This window comes from Pyrus communis, chromosome 4 (genome assembly GCF_041283825.1).
Source record: "Pyrus communis isolate YQ-2024b chromosome 4, ASM4128382v1, whole genome shotgun sequence".
NCBI classification, from domain to species: domain Eukaryota; kingdom Viridiplantae; phylum Streptophyta; class Magnoliopsida; order Rosales; family Rosaceae; genus Pyrus; species Pyrus communis.
This window is the reverse complement of record NC_142568.1, coordinates 6,920,043-6,945,374: the sequence shown is the minus strand read 5'-3', so window position 1 is coordinate 6,945,374 and position 25,332 is coordinate 6,920,043. Positions and strand designations below refer to the sequence as shown.

The 25,332-nt window shown below is 37.5% G+C and overlaps 3 protein-coding genes across 3 annotated transcripts; 2 read left to right on the top strand and 1 right to left on the bottom strand.

The window, feature by feature from the left end:
* Positions 1-1,970: 1,970 nt before the first annotated feature.
* LOC137722690 (uncharacterized) lies at positions 1,971-5,397 on the top strand. Its single transcript, XM_068461751.2, has 4 exons — positions 1,971-2,560; positions 3,327-3,563; positions 3,672-3,889; positions 4,859-5,397. The coding sequence occupies exons 1-4, from the start codon at positions 2,285-2,287 to the stop codon at positions 5,037-5,039; spliced, it is 912 nt and encodes a 303-aa protein (XP_068317852.1). The 5' UTR covers positions 1,971-2,284; the 3' UTR covers positions 5,040-5,397.
* Positions 5,398-10,171: 4,774 nt separating this feature from the next.
* On the top strand, positions 10,172-14,120 carry LOC137723519 (putative LRR receptor-like serine/threonine-protein kinase At1g12460). The gene is made up of 2 exons (XM_068462722.2): positions 10,172-12,325; positions 12,417-14,120. Exons 1-2 carry the CDS (start codon positions 11,154-11,156, stop codon positions 13,900-13,902), a joined length of 2,658 nt encoding a protein of 885 aa, XP_068318823.1. The 5' UTR covers positions 10,172-11,153; the 3' UTR covers positions 13,903-14,120.
* A 1,013-nt stretch (positions 14,121-15,133) lies between these two features.
* ACS10 (ACC synthase 10) lies at positions 15,134-17,960 on the bottom strand. Its single transcript, XM_068462492.2, has 4 exons — positions 17,232-17,960; positions 16,992-17,120; positions 16,115-16,275; positions 15,134-16,011 (listed from the first exon to the last, which is right to left on the bottom strand). The coding sequence occupies exons 1-4, from the start codon at positions 17,700-17,702 to the stop codon at positions 15,156-15,158; spliced, it is 1,617 nt and encodes a 538-aa protein (XP_068318593.1). The 5' UTR covers positions 17,703-17,960; the 3' UTR covers positions 15,134-15,155.
* Positions 17,961-25,332: the final 7,372 nt, after the last annotated feature.

Here is a 25,332-nt window from a genome sequence, read left to right as displayed (position 1 = left end):
CTGTGTGTAGGTTCGAGTGTCCGACTGATTGATGTGGGTTCTAAATTTAATTATCGTAAGCAAGATTTCTCTGTATTATTTTCTATATGAAGTCGGATTAGTGTTCGAAACTATACCATTACATCCTTAAATATTTCGAAAGCTTGCATAAAGGCTCGATGCGTGTATTGTCTTTGATCCATTTGCTCTTTGTTTGATAACAAATTAATTATATAATAATAATAAGAAAATTAAGGGCAAATTTAGGAGTTTGATGGCACATTTTCTTCTTGTAGCAATAACTTATGCATGAAAGGTGATGATATATTTATACATATTTATAGTTCGACTTGGCTAATCCTTCGTAACTTTTCATTTCTTTTCATTCGCTTCAAGTTTCCGTACTTTCTGTTTTTCTTCAGTAATATTATGCCGATTTTGATTAAAAAATACTTGTGTGTGGAAGACAATGTAAATTGGGGCATAGGGCATGGCTTGAGTACTAGATACCTTCTTTGTGTGCATTGCTTTACAAGCAAGGCACAATATATTCCGTGTTCTGAACCTTGGTCGGCGTTGTTCCCTTCTCAAAACCCAAATTTTCTCTTTAGCCAGGCTGTTACACCGAGAGCATATCTTCTACTCATTTTTTGTGTAGCCTCTTTTTAGCCCTCTATCATTGATTAATACGTGTTAAGTTTATAATTATAAAGTTAAAAAAAATTAAGTTGATAAGGACATATAGTATTGAATTGGCTTTTTAGTCAAAATGGTTTTTGAGATTTACGTAACTCTTCACTTTAGGTCACTTAGTACTACGGTTTAGTGATATTCCTCTTTACTTGTAAGTGAGAGGTCGTAGGTTAGATTATCGCCAAATGCAAATTTGAACCAAATTTTAAAAATTATTATAACTTTTAAAAGTTTTTACTAACTTATTTGTTTTTAGCCGTTAAATCAAATTTTAAAGGCCTGGATCACTTGATCCCTAGGCTTTGGAGGGAAAGATCTGAAGAGGATCTCTTTTCCTATTTTCACAAACAAAAAGTGCATAATAACCCCTTTTTTTTTGTCAAATAATAGATTTTGTTAGAATAGATGTTAGATTAACCACCGATTGGATTCGAACCCACGCCGTTATGCAAGGGCTCAACATCTTTCCACCACTATAGTAAAGAGCCACTTGCAATGCATAATAACTTTTCAGAATGCCAATAATGACACCTAAAATAAAATTAGCATATGGACACACACAAAATGTGTGTGAAATTTTGTTCATTTTTGTTTTTAAAATGGAAGGAGAGAGGAAGAGAGTGAGAGCGAACATGGGAGTGGGGAGAGAAGTGGGAGAGCTTTATTTTTTATTTTTTAATTAGATATATGTTAAAATCACATGTAGGTGAGATTTTGGAAAAAAAAAAAAGTTTGGTTGTGTGAAATTACATTACTACTCATATTTCTTATTTATGGTTAGTTTTAATTAGAAGGTTAGAATGATAATTTCATAGAATTTTAGTTGACAATGAGGTTCCATTAATATATAGTTTAGATAAATATAAAACTCCGTCTAATCAAAGACCAGTACAGAGTAAGGGAAAAGGATCCTCGCCAGATCCTTTTCCTGGGGATCCCGAGGATCACGTGATCGTAGTCGTTCATCGTATATCGTATGGTCAATTTTCGTTAGGTATTATTTATATTTAATTATAAAAATTAACCAGACAATATACGATAAAGGATCATGATCATGAGATCCCTAAGAAAATCATCCGACGAGGATCCTTTTCCCAGGGCGAGTGCTTAAAAAAAAAAATACAACTCGGTGATTCACCTAACTCATTGAGCCCCAAACCTACCGTGGCGGTGAAGAAACGGCAATCCAACACCCGATCCCATGTGGCCCCGCTTACATATAACCGTTACTCCACCTGTTGCTTCCTTCGTTCTCATCGCGCCACTAAAACGTTACCGTGTCTTCGGGTGGCAGTCTCGTAAATACAGCATCTACGTTATATAATATCTTATCGCTGTATATAAATGTTCGTTATGTATTCCTATAGGCTGTGAGAGTTTGGGTGTTCGTTTGCGTGTGCTTTTCGGTTCCAATTCATACATTCGATCGCCTCTGCGCAGCTACCAGTCTTCATGGACTCGCGGGCCTTCTGATCCATCACCAAACATTCGCATTGAGCACACTCTCTCTCTCCTAGGGCTCCAATTTCCCCCAAATTTCTCGCAATTTGGAACCGAAACTGAGACCAATTGGGGGGTTTCTGCGGCCTGATAAAATTCCTAGGGTTTTCCGATGACCTATGACGATTGTGAGGATCGGGGAGAGGTGGTGCCGGAGCTGATTTTGAGAATTGGGGGCGAAGACGGCAAAGGGGACTATATGAAGTTGGGGGATGGTGATCGTGGCGGTTGTGGGACGGCGGAGGGGTTTGAGGCGGAGGTGGAGCCACCTTCTCCGAGAAAGTTAGCTTCTTTGTGGTATTGGGTTAGGTTGGTACTGTTGGTTATGTGCTTGGGGTTGTTGGCTGGGGTTTTTGCAAAATGGGTCGGACCATATTTCATGGATAACGTAAATTGTTTCCCTTCTTTTATTTTTCTTCTGTGTTTTTGTTTTGGGTTTTGCTTAGTTGTTATCTAGGGCTTGTATGTAAAACTCTGGTTGATTGTGTTTCGGTATTCGGCATCCTTATTTCTGTAATTTTGGTCCATGTTAATGGGATGTGTGAGTTTTTTTATTGGAATTCATCAATTTGTTGTTCTGAATATACAATCAACCGAACTTGCTGATTTTGTTACTGCCATTGTCTTTGATTAAATGGGTTTCGTTTCTTTTCTCAGAAGAATTTGTACATTTGAGAATGCCCTTTTTCCTTTTTGTGGCAAGTCCTATGTTCCTGGAATGTAAGACACTGCTAATTTGTGAAGAATTAAGCTTTGGTGAAATGGGTAGTCATGTGCTACATTTGGGATTATAGTTGCGAGCTTGTATTTTCGGTGACTTTAGCAATGTTGATGGCTGTAGTCATTTATGTGGCAGTGACATTAAGTACTGAAGCACACTCACTATAATCAATGTTCTGTTTCACTTTTAAGCGGATTTCGAATATTTTAGACTAGATAGTAAATAATTGCATCTTGCCGTTAATTCATTGCATGGTGTCTGCCTAAAACCATTGCTGCTTTGGTGAATAAACATAGGAGATTAAGACTACATCATGGTTATTAGATGTTATAATCCAGCGGTCTTGTTTATGATTTCTGTATATTCTTCCTATTTCAGCTAGCTTTGTCATAATGTCTTTTACTATGCTGACTATTGATGAAATCATTTATAGGAGATTATTCCAATTCTTAACTGGGAGACAAGAACATTCAGTCCTCCAGTGCTTGCAGTTCTAGTCTTTGCTTCTGTGGCATTATTTCCCACCGTACTTTTACCATCGTCACCTTCTATGTGGGTGGCTGGCATGACTTTTGGTTATGGCTATGGATTTCTTCTAATCATATCAGCAGCAGCTGTGGGTGTATCACTTCCATTTTTCGTTGGCTCTCTCTTCTACCACAAAATTCAAGTGCGTAACCTTCCGTTTAACATATTGTATTTTTTTCCTTTCATGTTTATGCTATGTGTTTGCGTGCACGTACTTAATGTGGTTTAACATTTCTTGATGCTTATGCAGGGGTGGTTAGAAAAATATCCGAAGAGAGCATCCGTTTTAAGATCAGCTGGGGAAGGAGACTGGTTTCATCAGTTTCGAGCTGTAACATTAATCCGGATTTCTCCATTCCCTTACATTATCTATAATTATGCTGCTGTGACAACAAATGTCAAGTATGTTCCTTACCTGTTAGGGTCCTTGGTGGGAATGGTGCCAGAAACATTTGCCGCCATCTACACGTATGTCCACCTCTCCCTCTCTCACTCATAGGTTCAGTCATGTCTTTATGTCCATCGTTTGAGGACTCTTGCATTTTTTAACACATCTTATGGGATAAATATACGCATGAGTGTGTTGGCAACAAGACTTGTTCATATGTGCATAGGTACCTGGATTGTATTTATTTGTATAATTCTTCTATGTTTGAAAATCTTATGAGGAGTCCAGGAAATTAATGTTTTCGTAAAATGAGATCTTCTGGTGGATGGGGTTGTGCTTAATCTATACATGTTGAACTGTTTTAGTAGTTTTAAGAATATAAGCATATAAGTGCCTCATGTATTAAGGTGATTTTGGAAGTCCATTAAATCTGTTTCCAGAGCTAGATTCACAATTAGGAATTTCCTTGTTTGAGAAAGAATGCCAACTGAATCAAATATCTTTTGTTGGTGAACCTCCATTGATCGTGTTCAATGTAAATGTGGGGTTGTAAACCCATTAAACAATATAGTTTCACTGGGTTGGATGGTTGAAAGCTGCATTTACTGTCCTGGCCTTCTTTAGTAGTTCCCTGCACAAGTATGCACTTGGGTGACCTCACACCACGTCACTATTAATTTCTGATTATTGGTAATGGTAGCTAAGGGAGTTGCCGTGTAGCTTGCTTACTGCAGTAGAATATGCCTAAACATTTATACCGAGTTGTAGTGGCCTCGTTCCGATCAATTGTAAAGGCATCTTCTATGGTGTCTCAATTCATTGTAACCGGTTTGTTAATTATTCATACCAATCTTCCCAATCTGGAGGCAAGAGACTTTTTCACGCTTTCATGTTATACTGGTTTGCTTTCTCGAGTGTGAAGCTGAATAATAGTTTAAGTTCTTAGCCATTTCCCGTCTTTTTCTCATGAAAATTGCTCCGTTTAGATTTTGGACCAATCAATTGTGCTCTAACTTATCCTCAAACTTCCTCTCCTGTTTTCATTGCAGTGGGATCCTGATACGGACGTTGGCGGACGCTTCACATGAGCGCCATGGTCTTTCAGCCCCACAGATAATCTTCACTGTAGTTGGCTTCTCTTTGACCCTGGCTACCACAATTTTCTTCACGGTGTATGCAAAAAGGCAGCTTAAGGAATTACAAAAGGACGAAGAGCCACTGCTGCACTAAAGCTTATGGTTCTTGTTTCGGTTGCAGGAAGACGGAAACACTGTGCGGGATGAAATTATTTTACTATACGGCTTCTTCCGTTGAGCTGTCATTGTATTGAATTGATGCAAATATAAATAGTATGGAAGACGCGGAGGAGAAGCAGCCATGACGTGCATTCAAGATGCTTGACACTATTATACCAGGCAGGCATTTTTTTCTTTAAAACAAGTGTTGATTTGTTCTCTCTCTCTCTCTCTCTCAATTATCTGCTGTATATGATTGAAATGATGCTTCAACGATTGGAATTGAGCTCTTGCAAGATTCTTGACTGTATATAACGAACGACTCATTAGTTTATTGATTTAGATTCCCCCCTCGCTCTCTAGCATATTGATCCGTTGGCTATTATCGATACTTTGATTACATAGGACGAGTCGGCTGGTTTGGCTTTAGTTTTTCTCCTTCAAATAATGAAAACGAGAAACTGTAAGATGCCTTGTTACTTGCTAATGGTTCTAATTACCGATTCGTGTTTACCTAAAAGAACAGAAAACAATATCGGAATATCGAAATTTTCAACTTAAATTAAACTATTAAATATATATAAAATTGTCATAACTTGCAAAGCGTATTCAGCCAGAGGTTATCTTTTGTGGTTATTCATGTTCTGTTGACCAAAAATCTATAAATTATAGCCAACAAGGGGTGGAACAGTGGTTAATGATGAATTCCAGACCTATATTTCACAAGGTAAGTTTTGGGTTCGATTTTTAACATTGATGAATCACACAATGGTGGTCAGGATGAAGCTGAAATGTCTATGCGAGTCTTCCGGCCCCTAGAATGGTGAACTGAATCACACAATAATGATCAGGAGGAAGTTGAAAAATTAGCATATCATTAGCACCTAGCTAAGCTTGTTGATTCATAAATTGGTGCGCATTTTGGTATTTGATTTTCTCATTAAAAATTTTAATTTCTTGTATGAATCGATACATGTATGAGAACTACTTATTTTATCTTGACTAGCAGTCAGAATTTGTCCAAATCTTAATAAAATTCATTGAACCAAAGCCTCTTGTTTCATCACATATTGTGTTTTGTTCATAACACGCAATTTGTTCCAAGTTATTGTCCCATTGCCATCCTACAAAACAATATAATAAATAATTGTATAAAAAAATAATTGTATAATTATATAATAGTTCCAACAGCCAAATATAATAAATAATTGTATAAAAAAAAATATCAACGCAATAACAAATGTGTATAGCAAATTTTGTGTAGAGAGAGAACAAATATTTTTGGGTGCACGGAGTACCCGGTACATTTTTGGTGTTTTAACTGTTAGATTAAGATTTTTTTATTTTTTACACAAAAATTTAACGTCTATAACACTTGAAGTACCGGATACTTTAGAACACTTAAAAGAGTCCCGAGAAATAAGAGAAATTTACAAGTACCAAACCGTCCTCAGCCATGCTTGCCGGACTAACCAACCAAACAATTCAATATTTTGTGGTGCAACCACGGTTCTTTTTTTCATTTTCGGGTTTTCGTCTTGGTGAAGGGTCCGATGATGCAGATAGAGGAGGGCATTAAGTGGGCAAAAAGAACAGAAAATAAAAGATTAAAAAAAGGTATGATAGGTCCATTTAGGACCACCAATGAAATAGCCAAACGTTGCCGTTACAATACGTGTATTTTTTTTTATACAAGTGATAGTGGAGAGCAGGGGCGTAGAACTCGGGACTTTGGTGTAATATTATTGTATTTGATGTAGTACAAGAGTTCGGTCAATTTTGATATAAAAAATAAAATAAATAAAATATTTTAAATTTTGGAAAGAAGAATTAAAATTGAGAAATGCTGGATTAAAGACGAAATGGTAAGAATTAAAGTTGAGATAGTAGATTGAAGATGAAATGGGCTGAAGGAAGACAAACGGAAATTTACAAATTTGATGTTTGACTCCTATAGCAGCATTTGAAAGTTTGTAATAAAAACGAGATTTTTTATTTTTCTATCCGATTAATGTCTTTTTATTTCCTAAGACCTCCTATGAACTTCCCAAGGTCTAATCTGAACTTTCCAAGGTCTGGTTATGTCTATATAAGCCTTTTGGCTTCTATTGTATTCATCAATTAATAATTAATAACATAACTTTTTTAGTTCTCTCAAATTTTGATGGATCCTAGAAAACCTAGTTAATCAAAAGCATACGTTTGTATCCCTCTTTGCTCGTGCAACGTCAGTATTAAAGACAATTTATTCATAGACTTTGGCATGGTCAAATTAACTTATGCAAATATGCTTGGTTTGGTATTGCTGTGCTTTAAAAAAAAATTAATTTTGCTGTGTTGTGAGAATAAGCAGCTGTGAAATAAAGCAGCAGAGTGTTTGGTAAACTTTTTTGTAAAAGTGCTTTTGAAAAAAAAAAAAAAAAGCAGTATTAGAGTGTTTGGTAAACTTTTATGTAAAACAGATGTGAAAAAAAGCCGGTTTTTCAAAGCTGGGTTTTGCAGCTTCTTGTTTTTGGCTTTTTTTCATCCAAAACTATGAAAAAAAGCTGAAGCTGAGTGTTTACCAAACACAAAAACAGCTCCCAGCTTTTTTTTATAGCAGTTTTTTTCAGAATCACCTCAGTACCAAATCAGGTCTTACTCTCTTCATTCAACTTCGAATCTCCCTCTGTGCACTTATTAATTTACAATGGAACATATTTTGTATATAAAAATTACAAATAAAACAATCTTTTCTTCTTCAATTTTCTTTTAAAAGCAAATTTGAGGTGGGTCTGCAAAGTTTGCTGAGAAGATTCTTCCTAACTGGCTCAAATGCAAACAGCATAGATGTAAACATGTACTCAATTGGGGGGGGGGGGGGGGGGGGGGGGGGGGGGGGGGAAGTAAAACAGAGAAGGAAAAGACAAATTGACAGAGTCAGCCATGTGTAAGGATCTAAAAACATCTCCAATACAAATGTGCAAATATGAGATGTAAAAAACATATTTAATTTTTTAATAATGCTAGAGAGATCAAAATTTTAAACTAAATTTGCAAATCAAATTATGTGTCATCAATAAAAAATAAGTACGTTAACCAACATGTAAGTAATAATCCAATTATCAACATCCAAATTATTTGGTTTACAAAATTTAGTTTAGAAGTCTGGTGTCCTTAACATTACCCTTAGTTCTCATTTTACATTTTTGAAAGATATAAATGTGAGTTCTATTTTGATTTGGGAGATGTGAACTTGGGATCTCATTTACGAGAAAATTTTCATTGTGACGAGAATACAAGTGGTACACCAAGTGTTTTAATAGAAGTGGTGGAAGATTTTATTTTTTAAGTTATTAATTTTTTAACACACATATCCTACAATTTGTATGGTGACACGTGATGTATCATCTCGTCTACCTGTCACACTGAAAAATTTCTCCTCATTTACTTGTTTTTTAACTAACGAGTTCCACCTCTGAAATACGTATTTAAAAAAATGTTATTTAATATTTTACTTATATTTTCTGTCCAAGATGAGAATTTTATATCCCCGTCTATTAAAAACCTTTTTGACCAACAAAAATTGTAAAATGCTCATTACAACATCTCTAAATGAGACGTCAATTTCAAAACATCAAATTTTAATTTGATGGTGACTTGGCAATTTGACAAATTGTCCATATTTTTCTTCCACCTAAGATCCCAAAGTTTATTCATTCATATATGTTTAACCAAAATAATAAAAGTTGTGTGATTATTGGTTTAAAAATAAAAATAAAACACTTAAATATGTTAGGCATTTGATGTAAGACCAACTCCAACCCTTGGAGTAAAACCTATAATTTCCCTTCTATTCTCTCCTCCCCCACCCCCCCCCCCCCAAAAAAAAAAAAAAATCCATTCCAACCCTAGTTCTAATTTGAAGTTAGAAGCTAAAACCGGAAAAAATGCCAGATTCTGTCCAAGAAATAGCCCAGAAAATGGTGTAGGCCCCACTAGTAAGAGTGGAACTCGGCGCTTGAATGCCAGACGAACACTTCAGACGCGACCACTCGCGCCAAGGGCAGGGAACGGCATGGCCCCACCCACGTGGGCATGTCGATCACTTGCGTTAGACTCCAACGGCCTACAATCAAATTTTTTTTTTTAGTTTTATATTTATATATTTATTGAATCCAATGGCTGAAATCAAATATAATCAAATCTAATGGTAAAAAAAAAAGATCTAACGGCCCAAATTTAAATCAAACAGCTAAAATAATTATAAAAGATTATTTAACTTAAAATTCACCCAAACACTCTATAAATACCCAAAATCCACCCATCTCTATCATGATTTTATTCTTTTGTAGTGTTTCATGAGTTTCATGTGTCGATTTAGTGATTTTTCAATATTAATTGGAATTTAAATATTTTTAGGTTAAAATATTCATAAAATTAATTTAGGATCGTCTACATAATTTTCTTTTAAAAAAGTTAATTTAAAAAAAATAGCCTAAATTTATTCTTTAATAATCTGGGGCTAAAATTTTAGGCCATAAGGATTGGAGTAAAAAAACTGTTTAGGTTCAAGCCTAAATTTTCTAGGCTAAAAATTGTAGGTTTTACTTTAAGGGTTGGAGATGGTCTAAGGCAAGTTGAGTGCCTTTAGAAACAACAAAAAACTTATTTGACGCCATTGCTTCATGGTGTCAATTTTGACGTCCTGACACTCATCCTTCTTTTTTATGTCAGCTTTGATATCTTTGTTGGATTAAATGATACATTATTTATAACTGCTATATATTTATGTGACATTTTTTACATCTTCTTTGAAGTCGGAGATGGTTTTACAAGACTTATTCTATCTCTCCTTTGACATGCTCAAAGATGGGCAGTTGAGGGAACTTGACATCAAAGTTAATGCAGACGATTGTCACATCCAGCTGGAAAATAGTAGGTATGCAAATGCAACGTTAAATTAGACTTTTTCTTCCTCCTCTTCTTTTATGGATTTCTAAATCAATTGTTGTTTTATTAAGAGAACAATATGCTTAATTAAGTAATTAATTAACTAATAATATTTGTTAAACAATTAAAAAAAAAAAAGCAACGAAGCCAATGTCTTTTCAAAGTCTCAAAGTCGTCTACTTAGAACGGTTCAATGCAAAAGCAGAAGACAGAGAGAGATCGAGAGAGGAGTTCTTGTCAACTAATAGTAGAGACAAATTAGAAACACCTTCTTCTTCTTCTTTCTTCCTTTTTCTTTTTTCTTTTTTCTTTTTTTTTTTCCTTTTAATTTTCTTTGGATAGTTTAGTGTGACTGGAATCGGGGAATCGGTAGCTTGGTTGGTGGGGAAGAATGAATGCTGTGAGAGAGATGCAGACCCAACTTGGTCCTAGAGAGAGAAACACACACTTTGCTCTCTCTCTCTCTCTCTCTCCTCATTGTCAATTGAACATTATCATTGTGTTTAGACAGACCATAGTACACAGAGCTTAGAAAAAGAGAGAGAGAGAGAGAGAGAGAGAGAGAGCATGCACGTGGTTGAGCATCAGTTTAAGTGGAGGCAGAAAACCTGCTGCGCTTCCCGACTATTATAAGCCGTGACATTAATTTTTGGCTCCCACTCTCTCACCTGCTTCTTTCCAGCCAACCCAAACCCCCACAGCTCACACACTGACACACACACACTATCCTCCATTTTTCTTTTCCCCTTCACAATTAACCCTATAACTCCCTTCCTCCCGTTACTTCTCTTTGTCCCTCCTCCATTCTTTCAAGCCAAAAAGCTCAAATTTTGGTGCTTTGATTCGACCCAGAAGCGAAAACGCTTCTTAAATTTTGGATCTTTCGTTGTTCCTGAATCCTGAGCCTTCACTGAGACAAACCCAGAAGCCAAAATCGTCTCTTTCTGTGCAAATGTGGTGGAACTCTCAGAGATTTCTGCAATTCCAGCAAAACCCAGAAGTAAAAAATGCTGATTTTTTACCATGATCGTGACGGGGCGTTTCGGATACTCGAAAACAAGTGCAACAATGGCAGCAAAGTAGGAATCGGATCTTATCTGCTTCAGATCCAATTACCATAATGCCAAACGGGTACCCCTTTTTTTTACTGCACATATTTACTGTGTAAGTAATTAGCATGAGAAAGCTTCATACATTTCGCCTTTCTCCTGCCCTGTTGTGCTTTGTTGTTGCTTTATTTTTGGCAATCATTGGTGTTACTTCAGTAACTGAGAAGGAGATTTTACTTCAGTTCAAAGGGAATGTAACAAATGATCCGTACAATAGTTTAGGCTCATGGGTTTTTACTGGGAATCCTTGCAAGGATTATGGTGGTGTGTTCTGTAACTCTGCTGGGTTTGTAGATAAGATAGTCTTGTGGAATACTAGCATTGGTGGAGTGCTGTCTACGGCTTTGTCCGGGTTGAAATATCTGAGGGTTTTGACATTGTTTGGGAACAGATTTTCAGGAAGTATACCAAACGAGTATGCCAAGATTCAATCATTGTATAAGATCAATTTTAGCTCAAATGCGCTATCTGGGTCGGTTCCTGAGTTTATAGGTGACTTGCCTAGCATTAGGCTTCTAGACCTGTCGAGGAATGGTTTTACCGGGCAGATTCCATCGGCTTTGTTTAAGTACTGTTACAAAACCAAGTTTGTTTCTCTGTCTCATAACTTTCTTTTGGGTTCAATTCCGGATTCATTGGCGAATTGCTCGAATCTTGAAGGGTTTGATTTCTCTTTCAACAACCTCAGTGGTGGCATTCCTTTGCGAATTTGCGATATTCCCAGGTTAGATTATTTGTCACTGAGAAGGAACGGCTTATCAGGGAGTGTTGTACAGCAGCTTTCAGCGTGCCAGAGCTTGAAGCTATTGGACCTCGGTAGCAATTTGTTTACTGGTTCAGCACCATTTGGGGTTCTTGGATCGAGCAATCTTACTTATTTCAATGTATCGCATAATGAGTTTACTGGTAAGCTTCCTGATTTTACAACTTGTAGTGAGAGAATGGAGTATTTGGATGCTTCATGGAATGAGTTGGATGGAGAGGTTCCTCCGAGCATTACAAACTGTAGAATTCTCAAGGTTTTGGATTTGGGGTACAATAGGTTGAGTGGGAGCATCCCAGAAGTTCTTGGAAATCTGGATACGCTCGTCGTGATTGAATTGAGTAATAATTCAATAAGCGGAACTATTCCAGAAAGCCTTGCAAGCATTCAGCTGCTTCAGGTCGTGGATTTGCACAATCTCAACCTCGTTGGTGAAATACCCCATGATATAAGAAATTGCATGTTTCTTCGTGAGTTGTGAGTCCAAATACATTACTAACTTGTTTACATTTACATGAAAATGCATTTGAATCTAAGCGAAAATATCTTATGTTTGTTGTTTCTGCAGGGATGTTTCTGGTAATGCCTTGGAGGGAGAAATTCCTCAAGGTCTTTACAACATGACTTACCTTGAAATCCTTGATCTCCATAAAAATCAGCTCAATGGAAGCATCCCGCCAGACGTAGGAAACCTGCCCAGATTACAATATCTGGATCTTTCACAAAATTCACTTTCGGGGCCAATTCCTTCTTCCCTTGGAAACCTAACAAAGTTAACCTATTTTAATCTCTCCTCCAATAAGCTTTCAGGCACCATTCCTACAGCTATTCAAGGTTATGGCTCCTATGCATTTATAAACAACCCCTTCCTCTGTGGTGCTCCTTTGGACACACCTTGCTCAGCAACTGGTAATGGTACTATGACTCCCACTTCGAGAAAACCCAAGGCTCTTCGTGTCCCTGCCATCATCGCAATTGTTGCAGCTGCAGTGATTCTTATTGGAGTATGTCTCGTATGCATTATGAACATCAAAGCCCGTAGAAAGAAGCAAGCTGATGTGACATTGGTTGTTGAGAGCACGCCACTTGGCTCGACTGATTCAAATGTTATAATCGGTAAGCTGGTTCTCTTCAGCCAAAGTTTGCCTTCAAGGTATGAAGACTGGGAGTCCGGCACAAAAGCGTTGCTTGACAAAGAATGTATAATAGGTGGTGGATCAATTGGTACAGTCTACAGGACGAATTTTGAAGGTGGTGTCTCAATTGCAGTGAAGAAGCTTGAGACTCTGGGAAGGATCAGAAACCAAGATGAATTTGAGCAAGAAATTGGACGACTGGGCAACCTTCAGCATCCCAATTTAGTAGCATTTCAAGGCTACTACTGGTCCTCGACAATGCAGTTGATGCTATCAGAATTTGTTCCAAATGGGAATTTGTTTGACAATCTACACGGCCTTCATTATCCAGGTCCGAGCACTAGCAGAGGCAATAGTAAGTTGTACTGGTCTAGGCGATTTAAGATTGCTGTGGGAACAGCAAAAGCACTTGCCTACCTTCACCATGACTGCAGGCCTCCTATTCTGCATCTCAACATTAAATCCACCAACATACTGTTAGATGAGAAATACGAGCCAAAGTTATCAGATTATGGGTTAGGGAAATTGCTTCCCATCTTGGATAATTACGGTTTAACCAAATTCCACAATGCAGTTGGATATGTTGCACCAGAGTTGGCTCAGAGTCTGAGACTAAGCGAGAAGTGTGATGTGTATAGCTACGGAGTGATTCTTTTGGAGCTGGTCACAGGGAGGAAACCGGTAGAGAGTCCAACTGCAAACGAGGTGGTGGTTCTGTGTGAATATGTTAGGGGGTTATTGGAGAATGGCTTTGCTTCAGATTGCTTCGACAGAAGCTTAAGGGATTTTGTAGAGAATGAATTGATTCAGGTTATGAAATTAGGGTTGATTTGTACATCTGAGCTCCCTTCGAAAAGACCAAGCATGGCTGAGGTTATTCAGGTTCTTGAATCCATCAGAAACGGATTGGAGGCTTAGTTTACCTCAGCATCGGATCAACGATGCATCTTCACTGGAGAAGAGGTCAGGATGATAGTAGTTAACTTGAAATGAAGGTTGGATTAGTTGGGGAGAGTAGGAGGGTTTTGCATATAGGGAAAAACAGATACAATTCATTGTATTCATTTGGGGTTTACCAAAACCAATTGTTTTCTTACATTCTTCAAGCCTGCAAATAAAAACATTCATTTACTGTATGTCATTGATAGACTAATACTTATTAAGAAATGTAGTAGCATTTTGTTCTGGTTTCATGTGCACAAATGGATGGAGAGAGAGAGGGAGAGAGAGAGAGAAGAAAGAACGAAATTTTCCTGAAAATCTTCGATGAGAATTAACTGCGAGTAATTTTTTGCGGTGAGTCACACCAATGCAGCTTCCACGTATGTTATAGCACGTCTACCGTGTGAAAATTGGTTTGTGTACCATTTTTCTCTCCATGCATACCTCTGTTTGATTTTAACCCTTAAATTGAATAAATCATAGGAGACTCAATGACAGAAACAAACTAAGGTGTGTAGGAGAAAAATGGTGTCCGAAAAGCATTTCACTACTACACCTTAAGTACATAACATTTCAACTATGTTGTTCATCCACATTATAACGTGTGAATTAGTAAAACCTCGTAATAGTGAGCGGTTCAGTAGAGAATTTCTCCTTTTTAGTTACAAGATAAACCAATAACCAAGTGTATTCTATTTGGGTTAAGGGCTTTTACAGTTTTACTCCTACCCTTCATGACTTCTCAGCTCATGCCCCTCTATATAAATTTATCTCAAATTTAAAGGCCTAATTGCTTAGAAATGCAATGAGCTATGAGTCCTCTTTAAATTAGCACATGAAAAGCACTAAAATTTGAGAGCAATTTGTATGGCGTGCGTAAATTGCCACGATAGTGTCCTATGCCGATGATGCATGAACATATGAAGAAAAATTAATACATGTCCTTGTGCCGATTATACAAGAACATATGAAGAAAAACTAATACACATCCATATGTTATTGGCATGGAACACCACCGTAACGGTATACTCGTGCCATCCAGTTACTCCTCAAATTAAGGAGCTATTATATTGGACTTGGTCAATTGGAATTTTGATTGTGCTTAGTTCTTGGATCCAGTGTAAAGCTCTGTAATGACCTAAACAAGAGTGTCTCTGAAGCTACAGCAAGAGCTATTTCTTAAGAAAAATTCTATGCAACCTGAACCTGGAGAATGAATGAACAATATTTCAACTGTGCGATTTACAGGTTTCGGAAATTTTCCGAATTCGTTCCATAACAACCGGAATATCTTTTTCAGTCAACGTTGTAAAACAAAACCGAAACCATCCGGGTTCAATACAATGACATGATGAACCTGGAGTTACATTTAGCTTAGCTACATTCAACAACCTATCCCAGAGCTCAAACTCCCCTTTCTCGCTGTAAGAGCGGATTAACCCGCTCATGTCAGCCCAACAGCTGAAACCCCCATTGCTCTTTGTGCACTCAATGCCCAATTGCTTCAAACCTGTCACAAATTTTAGGTACATTGCACGGAGCCTTTCTCTACTAGTATCAATGAACTTCCGGATAAATTTGGTGTCTGAAAGCATAGAGATGAGCAACCGTTGAGATGGGGAGGACATGGAGGAGAACCTTGTCAACTTTTTAGCAGCAGCCAGAACATTCTTGTTATAGGAGTAGATAGCGCCGGCCCTAAAACCTGGAAGAGAGAGGTCTTTCGATAGACCATATACTATATGAACTCTGTTCCGGTCCAGATCTTCCGATTCAACAATTTCTGCCATGCTTACAAACTCTTCACAACCATGCATCGATCCAGAAAATATTTCATTCGAGATTATATGTATGTTCTTCTCTCGGGCAAAGTCTAGAAGGTTGTAAAGTGATTCACGACTATATAAACTGCCAACAGGATTTGACGGATTTGAAATTATAATCCCACGAACCTTTAAACCGCGTTTCTTTGCCTGGTTGAATGCGCGGTCAAGAGCAGTTATGCTCAAGTTGAATTTGTCAGCACTACGGCATGGAACAGGTATAATCTCTACTCCAGTTCGCCACTTTACATCTCTGTCCAAACTGCATATCACATTCAAAAAGTCATGATTCTTAGAGCTAGAGAGTAGAGATACTTAGAGACAGAAACTTTCTAGAAATGTCGACATTAATTAATAGTTATTACCCAGGGTAATATGGCGCCGGAACAAGAAATGCATTTCCACTGTCCGCTAGGCAGAAACTTAGTATCTCAATTGCAGGTGTTGCACCGGCTGTCAATACTATTTGCGAGGGGTCGAAGAAAACTGACTTCCCCATGACTTGAGACATGAATCCTGCCACTGCCTACAGGTCTGGAAAAATTAGAGAGGGCACAGAAACTCAATGCAGGGCAAAGAAAACTGACTGCCACTGTTTATATGGAGTGCTTATAACTGTTAGTTATAAGAAAACAGACTCGCATTCAACCAACAACTGCTAGTTCTAGTCTTCTAGAAAGATATACCATTTTCTAGCCGACCTGTGCAGATTATCAACTATAAAGTTCACAAGCAATTAATTGTATTCTACAGGCAATAAATCATTCGGAGAAACATTGAAACCACATTCAGTTAGCCACTTAACACCGATTGTCTCAAGTGACTTTGCTATTCTGATATTCCCCAAATTATTGAATCGGACCTAGACTAGGATAAAACTTTTGAACATTAGGTACATTTTGCACCAAAATCTCAACCATTTTGAGTCATAAGTTGGACACACTTTCTGAAAAGTTGGGTGCATATTCCACCAAAAGTTCAACCATTTTAGACATCTCAATTGTTATTCAAATAGAAAGCCAAAGCCAAAAGTCAATTTCCCATATTAACCAAACAAACCATACGAATCGATACAGAGAGTACAATATTGAAACTCAAATCAGGTTCCCGTGTTAACCAACAAAAACAATATATTCGAAATTCGACTCAGACCGTTACACGAAAGGACATAACTTCTAATATCAATTGGAATTTACATAACTTGTAATCACAAACTTGAAATAAGAGTAATATGAAACTTACCACTTTTAACTCCATCAATCCATCAAGAGGCTGGTAGCAAACAATACCACTAATTCCAAGCTCGTCGCCACCCAGAATCGCATCCTTTGCATTATCCACAAGCCAATCCCCAACCAAATCCAACGATAACTACACCATTAAATTCCCAAATTTAAAGTCTAAATTTAATCCCAAAAAATTTTGAAATTTGAAAAAAGCTGAAGACTTGAAGCAATACAAGCCAAAGCAAGCTCGACCCACCTTGTTTTCATCCAAACCCAATTGAATAACCCCATTCTGATTACCCAACTCGTCATACGGATCCTCCGCCACCTTCCTCAACCCAACGTCGTAGGGCGACTCGCCACCTTTCAGAACCGAATTGGCCCGACCCGATACGTAAACGGGTCCACCCGCGCCCCTCGGCGATAGGAGCGTCCGAGACAGGGACCTGGGCAGGACTGGAAGTTCCACCAGCTGTCCGGCCTGCTCGGACTCGGATTCCGGCGAAGGCGGAGGCGTAGGCGGGTTGGGGTTGGAGCGGTGTCTTTTCAGGTAGAGCTGGAGGAAATAGAACAAGGCGCACGGTATGAGCGAGCCCAAAACCAGACCTCCCCTGCCTTGGACGACGCCCTGGAGAGGGACTATAACTCTCATGCCGGTGGTTCCGCCGCCTCCGCCAGTGGATTTGGAGCGGTTGGTGTATGGGTCGGCGGGCCGGGTCCGGGTCATATTGGAGACATGTGGGGCGGGATTGAATTAGGTGTTGGGGTCGTCGGAGAGTACAAAGCTTGGAGAAGATGGAGGCGGAGGAGGAAGAAGAGTAGAGGGGCAGCAAAGGGCAAAAGGGTGGTGTGTGGGTGACACTGTGGGAAGAGTGATTCCAATTTTTGGGTCTTATTTGATTTGAGGAATGATGATTTTGTTATGTATGTGCGCCGTTCCTTTTGTTTGAGGCGAAGATTGGATCTAGTCGTTGGGATTTTTGGTGGGATATTGTACCTCACTTTTACTCTTTTAGCCTTTCCTCCGTGGAAATATTTTTTTGATAATTAAAAAAAAAAATATACCTGTGAAAAGTGCAGAATAAAATTTTTAAAATGCTAATAGCAGTTCCTAAAGAAAATTATATATACTTTTTTAGCCTTTTTGTGCTTGTGACGGTTCAAACTTAGGCTTAGGTTTTAATTGGTTCCAAAAGTTTGATTATAACTTGTATTTAGCTCATTCAAACTTAGTTTGTAACTTGCACGAACTAAGATTAAATATAATGCTTGTCCGATAAATAAGTCGAACTTGAGCTTTTAGTTCAGCTCATAAAACTCGTAAGCTGCATTTATTTACTTCACTTGCTTCAAGTAATTAAAAAATGAGTGAGTGGTGATGTTGATTTTAAGCAAGATTCTAGATCATGGATTGAACTTTACAGTATGGAGAGAGCATTCTTGCTAGATAATCTTTGTGAGAATCTCATGAATCATTCAATTACATCCGTTCATCGTATATCGTGCGGTCAGTTTTCGTCATGTACTGTTTATATTTAATTTTAAATAAAAAAATTACAATAATTTTTTATCGCATGATGTACGATACACATATGTGATTTGAGAATCCCGAGCTAATCACAAAGAGAATCTGGTTAGAATCCTCTTTCTATAGTATGTTTAGATTACAAGATTTGACTAAGTGTCAAGAATTTTCATATTTAAAAATATGTCGCTACTCTAGTGATACTTCTCTTCACTTGTAAGTGAGAGGTCTTAAGTTCGATTCTCGCCAAAGGCAAATTTGAACCATATTATTGTTAGCCTATTGTGAGGATTAGCCTACCCCCTCTCTCTTAAGATAGATGACATCGTTTGTTAAAAACAATAAAAAAAAAATTATATATATATGTCAAATCGGATTAACCCCCCTTCTTAAGATAAATTGTGACAGCCCGTCCCAAAATTCATGTTAACGTACGTGTGAAATTACAAATTTGCCCCTAGTTTGTTTTCGTCATGTTTTTGGTTACTTGGTGTGGTGTTGGCAGGTGTTGGGCCACACACACACATACTCTCACCTTTACTGTCTCTCTGTCTCTATCCCTTTCTCTGTCTCTGTCTCACGTCTCTCTCTCCCTTCCCATTCACCATAAACGTACGGACAAACACACAACTCACTCAAACGTTCACAGATCGAAGGAACCAAGTACATTTTCGAACTCGTGAGGCCCGTGCGAGTGCAACCATACCATTTTCAGGTAAGAACTCTAACGTTTTCACGTCGATTCGAGGTGGTCCGTTTTGAGTACTATTCATGCAAACTTATTTTAGCACGTTTTTGGGATTTTTAAGCTCGTAGGTAGCTTGGTGGTGTCCAAAGGAGCCTCGGAGTACTTCGTTGGACGAATTTGGACGTCGGAATCGCCTGGTTCGAAGTTGGCCGGTTTTGGAGTTTGTGGACATGTATGATCTTGTAGTTTTTAGGCCTTAAAAGTTGTTGGGTCGTGTTCTCCTAGTTCTAGGTGTTATTTTGGTGCAAGAATCGTGGAAAATGGTTGAAAAACGAGTGAGAAAACACGGTTTACAGGTTTTCCAGTTTTCCGGCGCCGGCAACGGCACCAGAGATTGAACGGGGAAAAAGACGGAATATTCCGTCAGAGTTGACGGAATATTCCTGACGCCGTTGACGGAATCCGTTAGAAATAACGGAATATTCCTCACGGCGTCAGTTGACGCCGTCTGTGTGCACCGCACGTGCCTGCGCGTGGCCGGCGCGTGGGGGCGCGTGCGGCGGAGGAAAATTTTTCTAAAAATATGGTTGTGATCCTGAGGTTGTGTAGAGCACGTTGGTATATTCATTTGTCCATTTTGAGCAATGTATGAGAAGTTATTACGAGAAGTTGGTTATGTGCTTTTAAATTAACGTTTTTGTAGTCATTTCGCGTATAGGTGATACGTACCCCGAGGACGAGCGTGGTCACTCGAGGCAGGGGGGCTACGACCCATCCACTTACCAGTGAGTGGGCTTTTGGTTTTCCGTATATACCTATATACATTTATATTCCCAGAAATGGTTTAAAAATGGGTTATTTGTGTTATGCCATGCACCATATTATCATTCTTAATGCATCATCACATGCATTAGTAGTTGCATATATATATATACATATGCATATTGGGTGTTGTGGACGTACAGGTAAATGCCAGGTAAATGTTATTCATATTTACATTCAGTAGTAGTTTAAGATGCTTAGAGAGCTCATAACCTGCACCCCCGGTGTTAGTTCTCCCGCCCAGAGTAGGGCACAGTCCTTCACGTGATGTTCACCTCCCGCACCACACGCTCAGCTTGGATCCAAGTTAGGTGCACAGTCCTGTCGTACAGACCACTTTAGGTGGTTCCGACTCGTAGGTGACCCGCGATTATTCGCACAGCCTTCACGTGATCGTAGCACTAGATCGTATATATATGTTACACCCAGGCCTGTCGTACAGACCACTTTAGGTGGTTCCGACTCGTGGGCAGGTTCAGTTATTGAGTTTGAGATTTGAGCTCTATATGCAGCCGTACAGGTCACATTAGGTGACTCCGGCTGCCAGATTACATGTTATTATTATGATTTATACCTGAGCACTTGCATTTTATTATGAGATTCCGACATGGCATATTTTTGAGCATGATTGGCATATCTTTGAGCATGTTTGGCATATTTATACATACGTACATATGTTATTTTCTGGGAAGTATACAGGTTTTACGGCGAGGGGTTAGATTGTGATTTACTAAATGGTTTTCTAAGAGCTTTGTTTTTGCCCACTCATGCTTTTGTTTTGCGCCCCTCCAGGTTCTAGTTGCTTAGCAGTTTCGGTGGTTTCCCAGAGGGTTCTCCCGGCTTTTCTGACAGATACTCACTAGCGTAGGGTCACCTTCGAGTGTACTATTGTCGCATCTTTTCTTTTGGACTGCTGTAGACTTGCTCTGAATTTAGCGTCTCACTTACGCTAGCACTTGTTTTAGTACTTTGTATGCTAGTTTTTAATTATTCGTACTTTTATATTACTATTTTATTAGCTTCCGCACATGCACATGGTTACGTCACCTTCGTGTGACGGCCAGCACGCCCTGATCTCGGTCGGGGTGTGTCATAAATGATATTGTTTGTTAATATATATATATATATATATATATATATGGCAAATCGGATTAAACCTTCCATGTTCAAGGTACTCCTTCAAAAATTGTCTCTACTTAAAATAAGATCTCAAGATACTAACCCCACCCTTCTAAAGATAAATGATATTGTTTGTTAAAATATATATATATGTCAAATCGGATTAAACCTTCCATGTTCAAGGTACTCCTTCAAAAATTGTCTCTACTTAAAATAAGATCTCAAGATACTATCGCGGGCTCATTGCCCATCTCCGCATCTCCTCACATGGAAATTAACTTTTTAAACTAGTCCTCAAATTTAAACTTCTAATAATAAAAAATCGAGCAATGGTGGATCACTTTAGTGATTAAGAATTGTTTCTTTAACTCATTACGTATTTTGTTTAAACTCTATTCCCATTTTTAAGTGTAACTTAGAGTAGTAAAATATTTGTAATAAAAATAAGTTTTGATGTTTTCTATTCTGAACTTTCTAACTGTTAGATCTTCGTTATTGTGCCTTTGAACGAAGATTTAGCAGTTTGCGAAAAAAGCACCCAACATTTTAGGTCAACGCCCCATTTCGCATATTCTGCATCCTTTTCTTTTTGCTAAAAATGAGGTCATCCCATGAATTTCCATACAAACTACTTTGGGTTTTATAGTAATTTCCTCCGCACTATAATTTAATCATATTCATATACTATGCAATATATTAGGAGACAACATAATTTACATCTGACTAACTTGTACGGTTCTCCATTCATTTGAAATCCCAAGGTGGCAAGGAATCTCCACACAAGCAAAGTGTAGAATCTATACAACTAATAATTGATCAATCCTAACAAGTCTTTGTCTTAACTCTAGAAAAACAAGCTTTGGGTGTTGTCACTTCTCATGTCCACCGCAAACCACAAAGTTACAAGTTATGCAACCTAGAAGAAAGATTATACGAGATTAGCTTTTTGAGAAAATGAAACATTTACTACAACAAAAATGCACACTGGAGATTCTTCTGTTTAACCGTTGTTTATCCTCTCATGTTATTTTTTTTTGGTCCTCGAAGGGTTAAACAACTGATTACAAGTAAGATTCTGCATCAGGGCACAATTAATGAAACGAGGCTTACCTCTCCCTCTCGTTGTTTTCCATTCTGCTAGTACGTCTACATGCATGTTTTGATAGTCCTGCAAACACTGACTTGTCACTTTCGTAAACTTTAGGTTTTGGTTGTTTTTATTTGAGAGTTTGACAAGCCTTTGCGTTAGGACCATTTATTTTTCCCTTCATTTTCTACTTTTATTTTTATTTTTTATACCAAATTAATTATAAATAGATTGAAAAGTATTAAAATACATGAATATTAAATATATATGAGCTTTGATCAGGCTTTGAGTGTAAAATGAGGTATTGGGGTCAGCATTCAACATGCAAGTATTGCAAGCAACGTACCCAATGTGGTTAAACTTCAAAAGATTGGATTACATTAATCCCGTCGTATACTTTGGATCACGCAAGCTTTAATAAGTTTGTGTTCATTCTTCTGAATGTGACTTATGGTTCGTGATTCTATACCATTTTTCGTTTTTAAATTAAAGGACATATTTTTATTGGATTTTGATTACAAAATGCTTCCAGATTTGACATCAAACATGTTGATATAGCTTTTGGATAAATTTGTTCGGTATCTCTAAAAAATATATATATATTATGCCTCATCAATTTGATGTGTGCGTGTGTGTGTGTGTTTTTTTTTTCTTTTTCTTTGAAGCTGTTATATATTGCGGAAGTGTAAAGTAAGAAAAAAAAAATGATCTGGCTATATAATGACTTATGTAAAAATAAGAAATAAAAATTTATCGTGAAACTCATTGTCACATGATAGAAACAACTTGACGAAAAAATTATTTTACTCACTCAACACTGCATTATTTAGTTGAATTATGTGCAGAAAATTCCAGATAGTTTGACGTAGATGTTTGAGGCTTGTGTTGCATGCAAAACCTAGCTGGTTACGCATCTTCTAACAGAAAACAAAGACATCTTGTTTGGGAGGGATTAAGTCGGGTTGGAGGGTCTGAAGGTACGTGGTAATATGGCCTACTGGGTTGGCTTTTGTTAAAATCAAGTTCCAGCCGTAACTGTTGGCTTTATATTGGCATTAATATGGGACTTGCAACTTGTCTAAGAAAATGCTTTATATTTGTATATTTGGTGAGCACCACTAGTTTTGCAGCTTCATGCATGATGCAGCCTAATACATGATGATTTTGGCCAACAGTAAAAACTGAAGACTATATATAATGCATCGTTCTAGAAACAAAATAGAAGTCGTAGATGACAATTTATCATAATGGCATAAAGCAATCATATATATTATGGTGTGAGTTTAATTTTTACATATTCTCTTCCTTTTAACAGCTAACCATCTAATCCACCTACCAACGCTATAGCTCTATTAAAAAAAGAAAGGCTTATATTTAGTTACGTTCCTTGGAACTTAATTTCAATCTCACTTTGCCCACCAAAACTCAAAAATCGCCAATTTGCCACTTTACTCCTTGGAACTAAATTTCAATACCACATTTGCCCCTAGAACTCAAAAGTCACCACTTTACTCTTTAACGCTCAATGTTCACTCCACTTTGGCTTGTTTCTATATATTCCATTAATAACCATTATGTTTACTTATGTGGCATAGTTAGGTCCCACTTATGAATGATGCGGCACAAAACAAAAAAAAAAACAAAAAAACAAAAAAACAAAAATTCATGGGTATCATCTTTCCGACCCCCCCCCTCTCTCTCTCTCTCTCTCTCTCTCTCTCTCTCTCTCTCTCTCTCTACCATTGCCTTTACATTCATCCCTTCTCCTCCACCTACAGTCACCTTATCATTAATTTCATTGATTTCATTATTTTTTATATTATTTCAGCAGGAAATTAGGCATACTACCACTTAAAAATTTTGAATGAATGAACTTATTTTTAACAAAATAGAAACAAGGCAATGTAAAGCGTATTTTGAGTTTCAAGGAGTAATGTGACGAGTTTTGAGTTTCAGGGAGCAAAACGGGATCAAAATCGAGTTCCAGAGAGTAAAGTAGTGACTTTCAAGTTTCAAGGGACAAAATGGGATAAAAAATGAGTTCCAAGAAGTAAAGTGGCAGCTTTTTGAGTTTCAGATGGCAAAGTAGAATCGAAATCAAGTTCTAGAGAGCGTAACTAAAAATAAGCCAAAAGGAAACAAAATGGACATCAATATAACCCTAAACCCTATGCCTGTATAGACATAATTAATTTAAAAATCTAAAACGTGGACGTGAGTATAGTTATGTGCTCATTCTTATGCACCCAAGTTTGAATCCCCTAACTCCACAATATAAATTAAATTAAAGTGGAGTGTCGTTTTTAAAACCAAAAAAATTAAACCTTAAAGTTCTAACAAGTTGCTAACTTATTGTATAATATAAAAAGAACTGGACATAGATCCATCTATAACTGAAGAGTGGATCTTATAACGGAAGCAATAGGATTAAGAGATTTTTTTTGGCAAGCAAATAGGATTAAGAGATGAAGACTAACAATATGATAATTCCATTTTATGAAGAAGGTTTTCTTACTTTTTTTACCTTATTTATTAAGACTTGTAATATAACATGATGGATTTAGAGAGTTTTCAAAAAATTTATTTGCTAAGCCCAAAAGCCACTTAGCCAGATAATGGACTAGCCCACATAATCTCTACGATAAGACTCCAAGCCCACAGTTGTCCAAATTTCTACATGAAGATTTCACTCAAGTGAAAACCAAGAAAAACCCCAAAAGGGACAAGAATCTGAGTGCCAAATAACTAATTTGTTTATTTATCTTATAACATGAACTATTTACTAAGAGGAGGAGGTTTAAGAGAAAGACTTTCTAACCACTGAGATAATTCACTATTACAACGCCAAAAATCTATTAGGAAAAAAAGAAAAAAAAAAAAAAACAAAGTAGCACAAGTGTTACAAGGTCAAAGATCAAGGAGGAAGTTGAAGTATATTCTTGATAAGATTTTAAAAAGACAGATCAATAATTCACTACTAATCATCATTGATATTGTTCGCAGTTTGCATTTTACCAGGAGGATTTCCATCGGATCCTCCAATCACATCCATTCATCGTACATCGTGCGATCATAAATTATTTAAATTTTTTTATTTAAAATTGAATATAAACAGT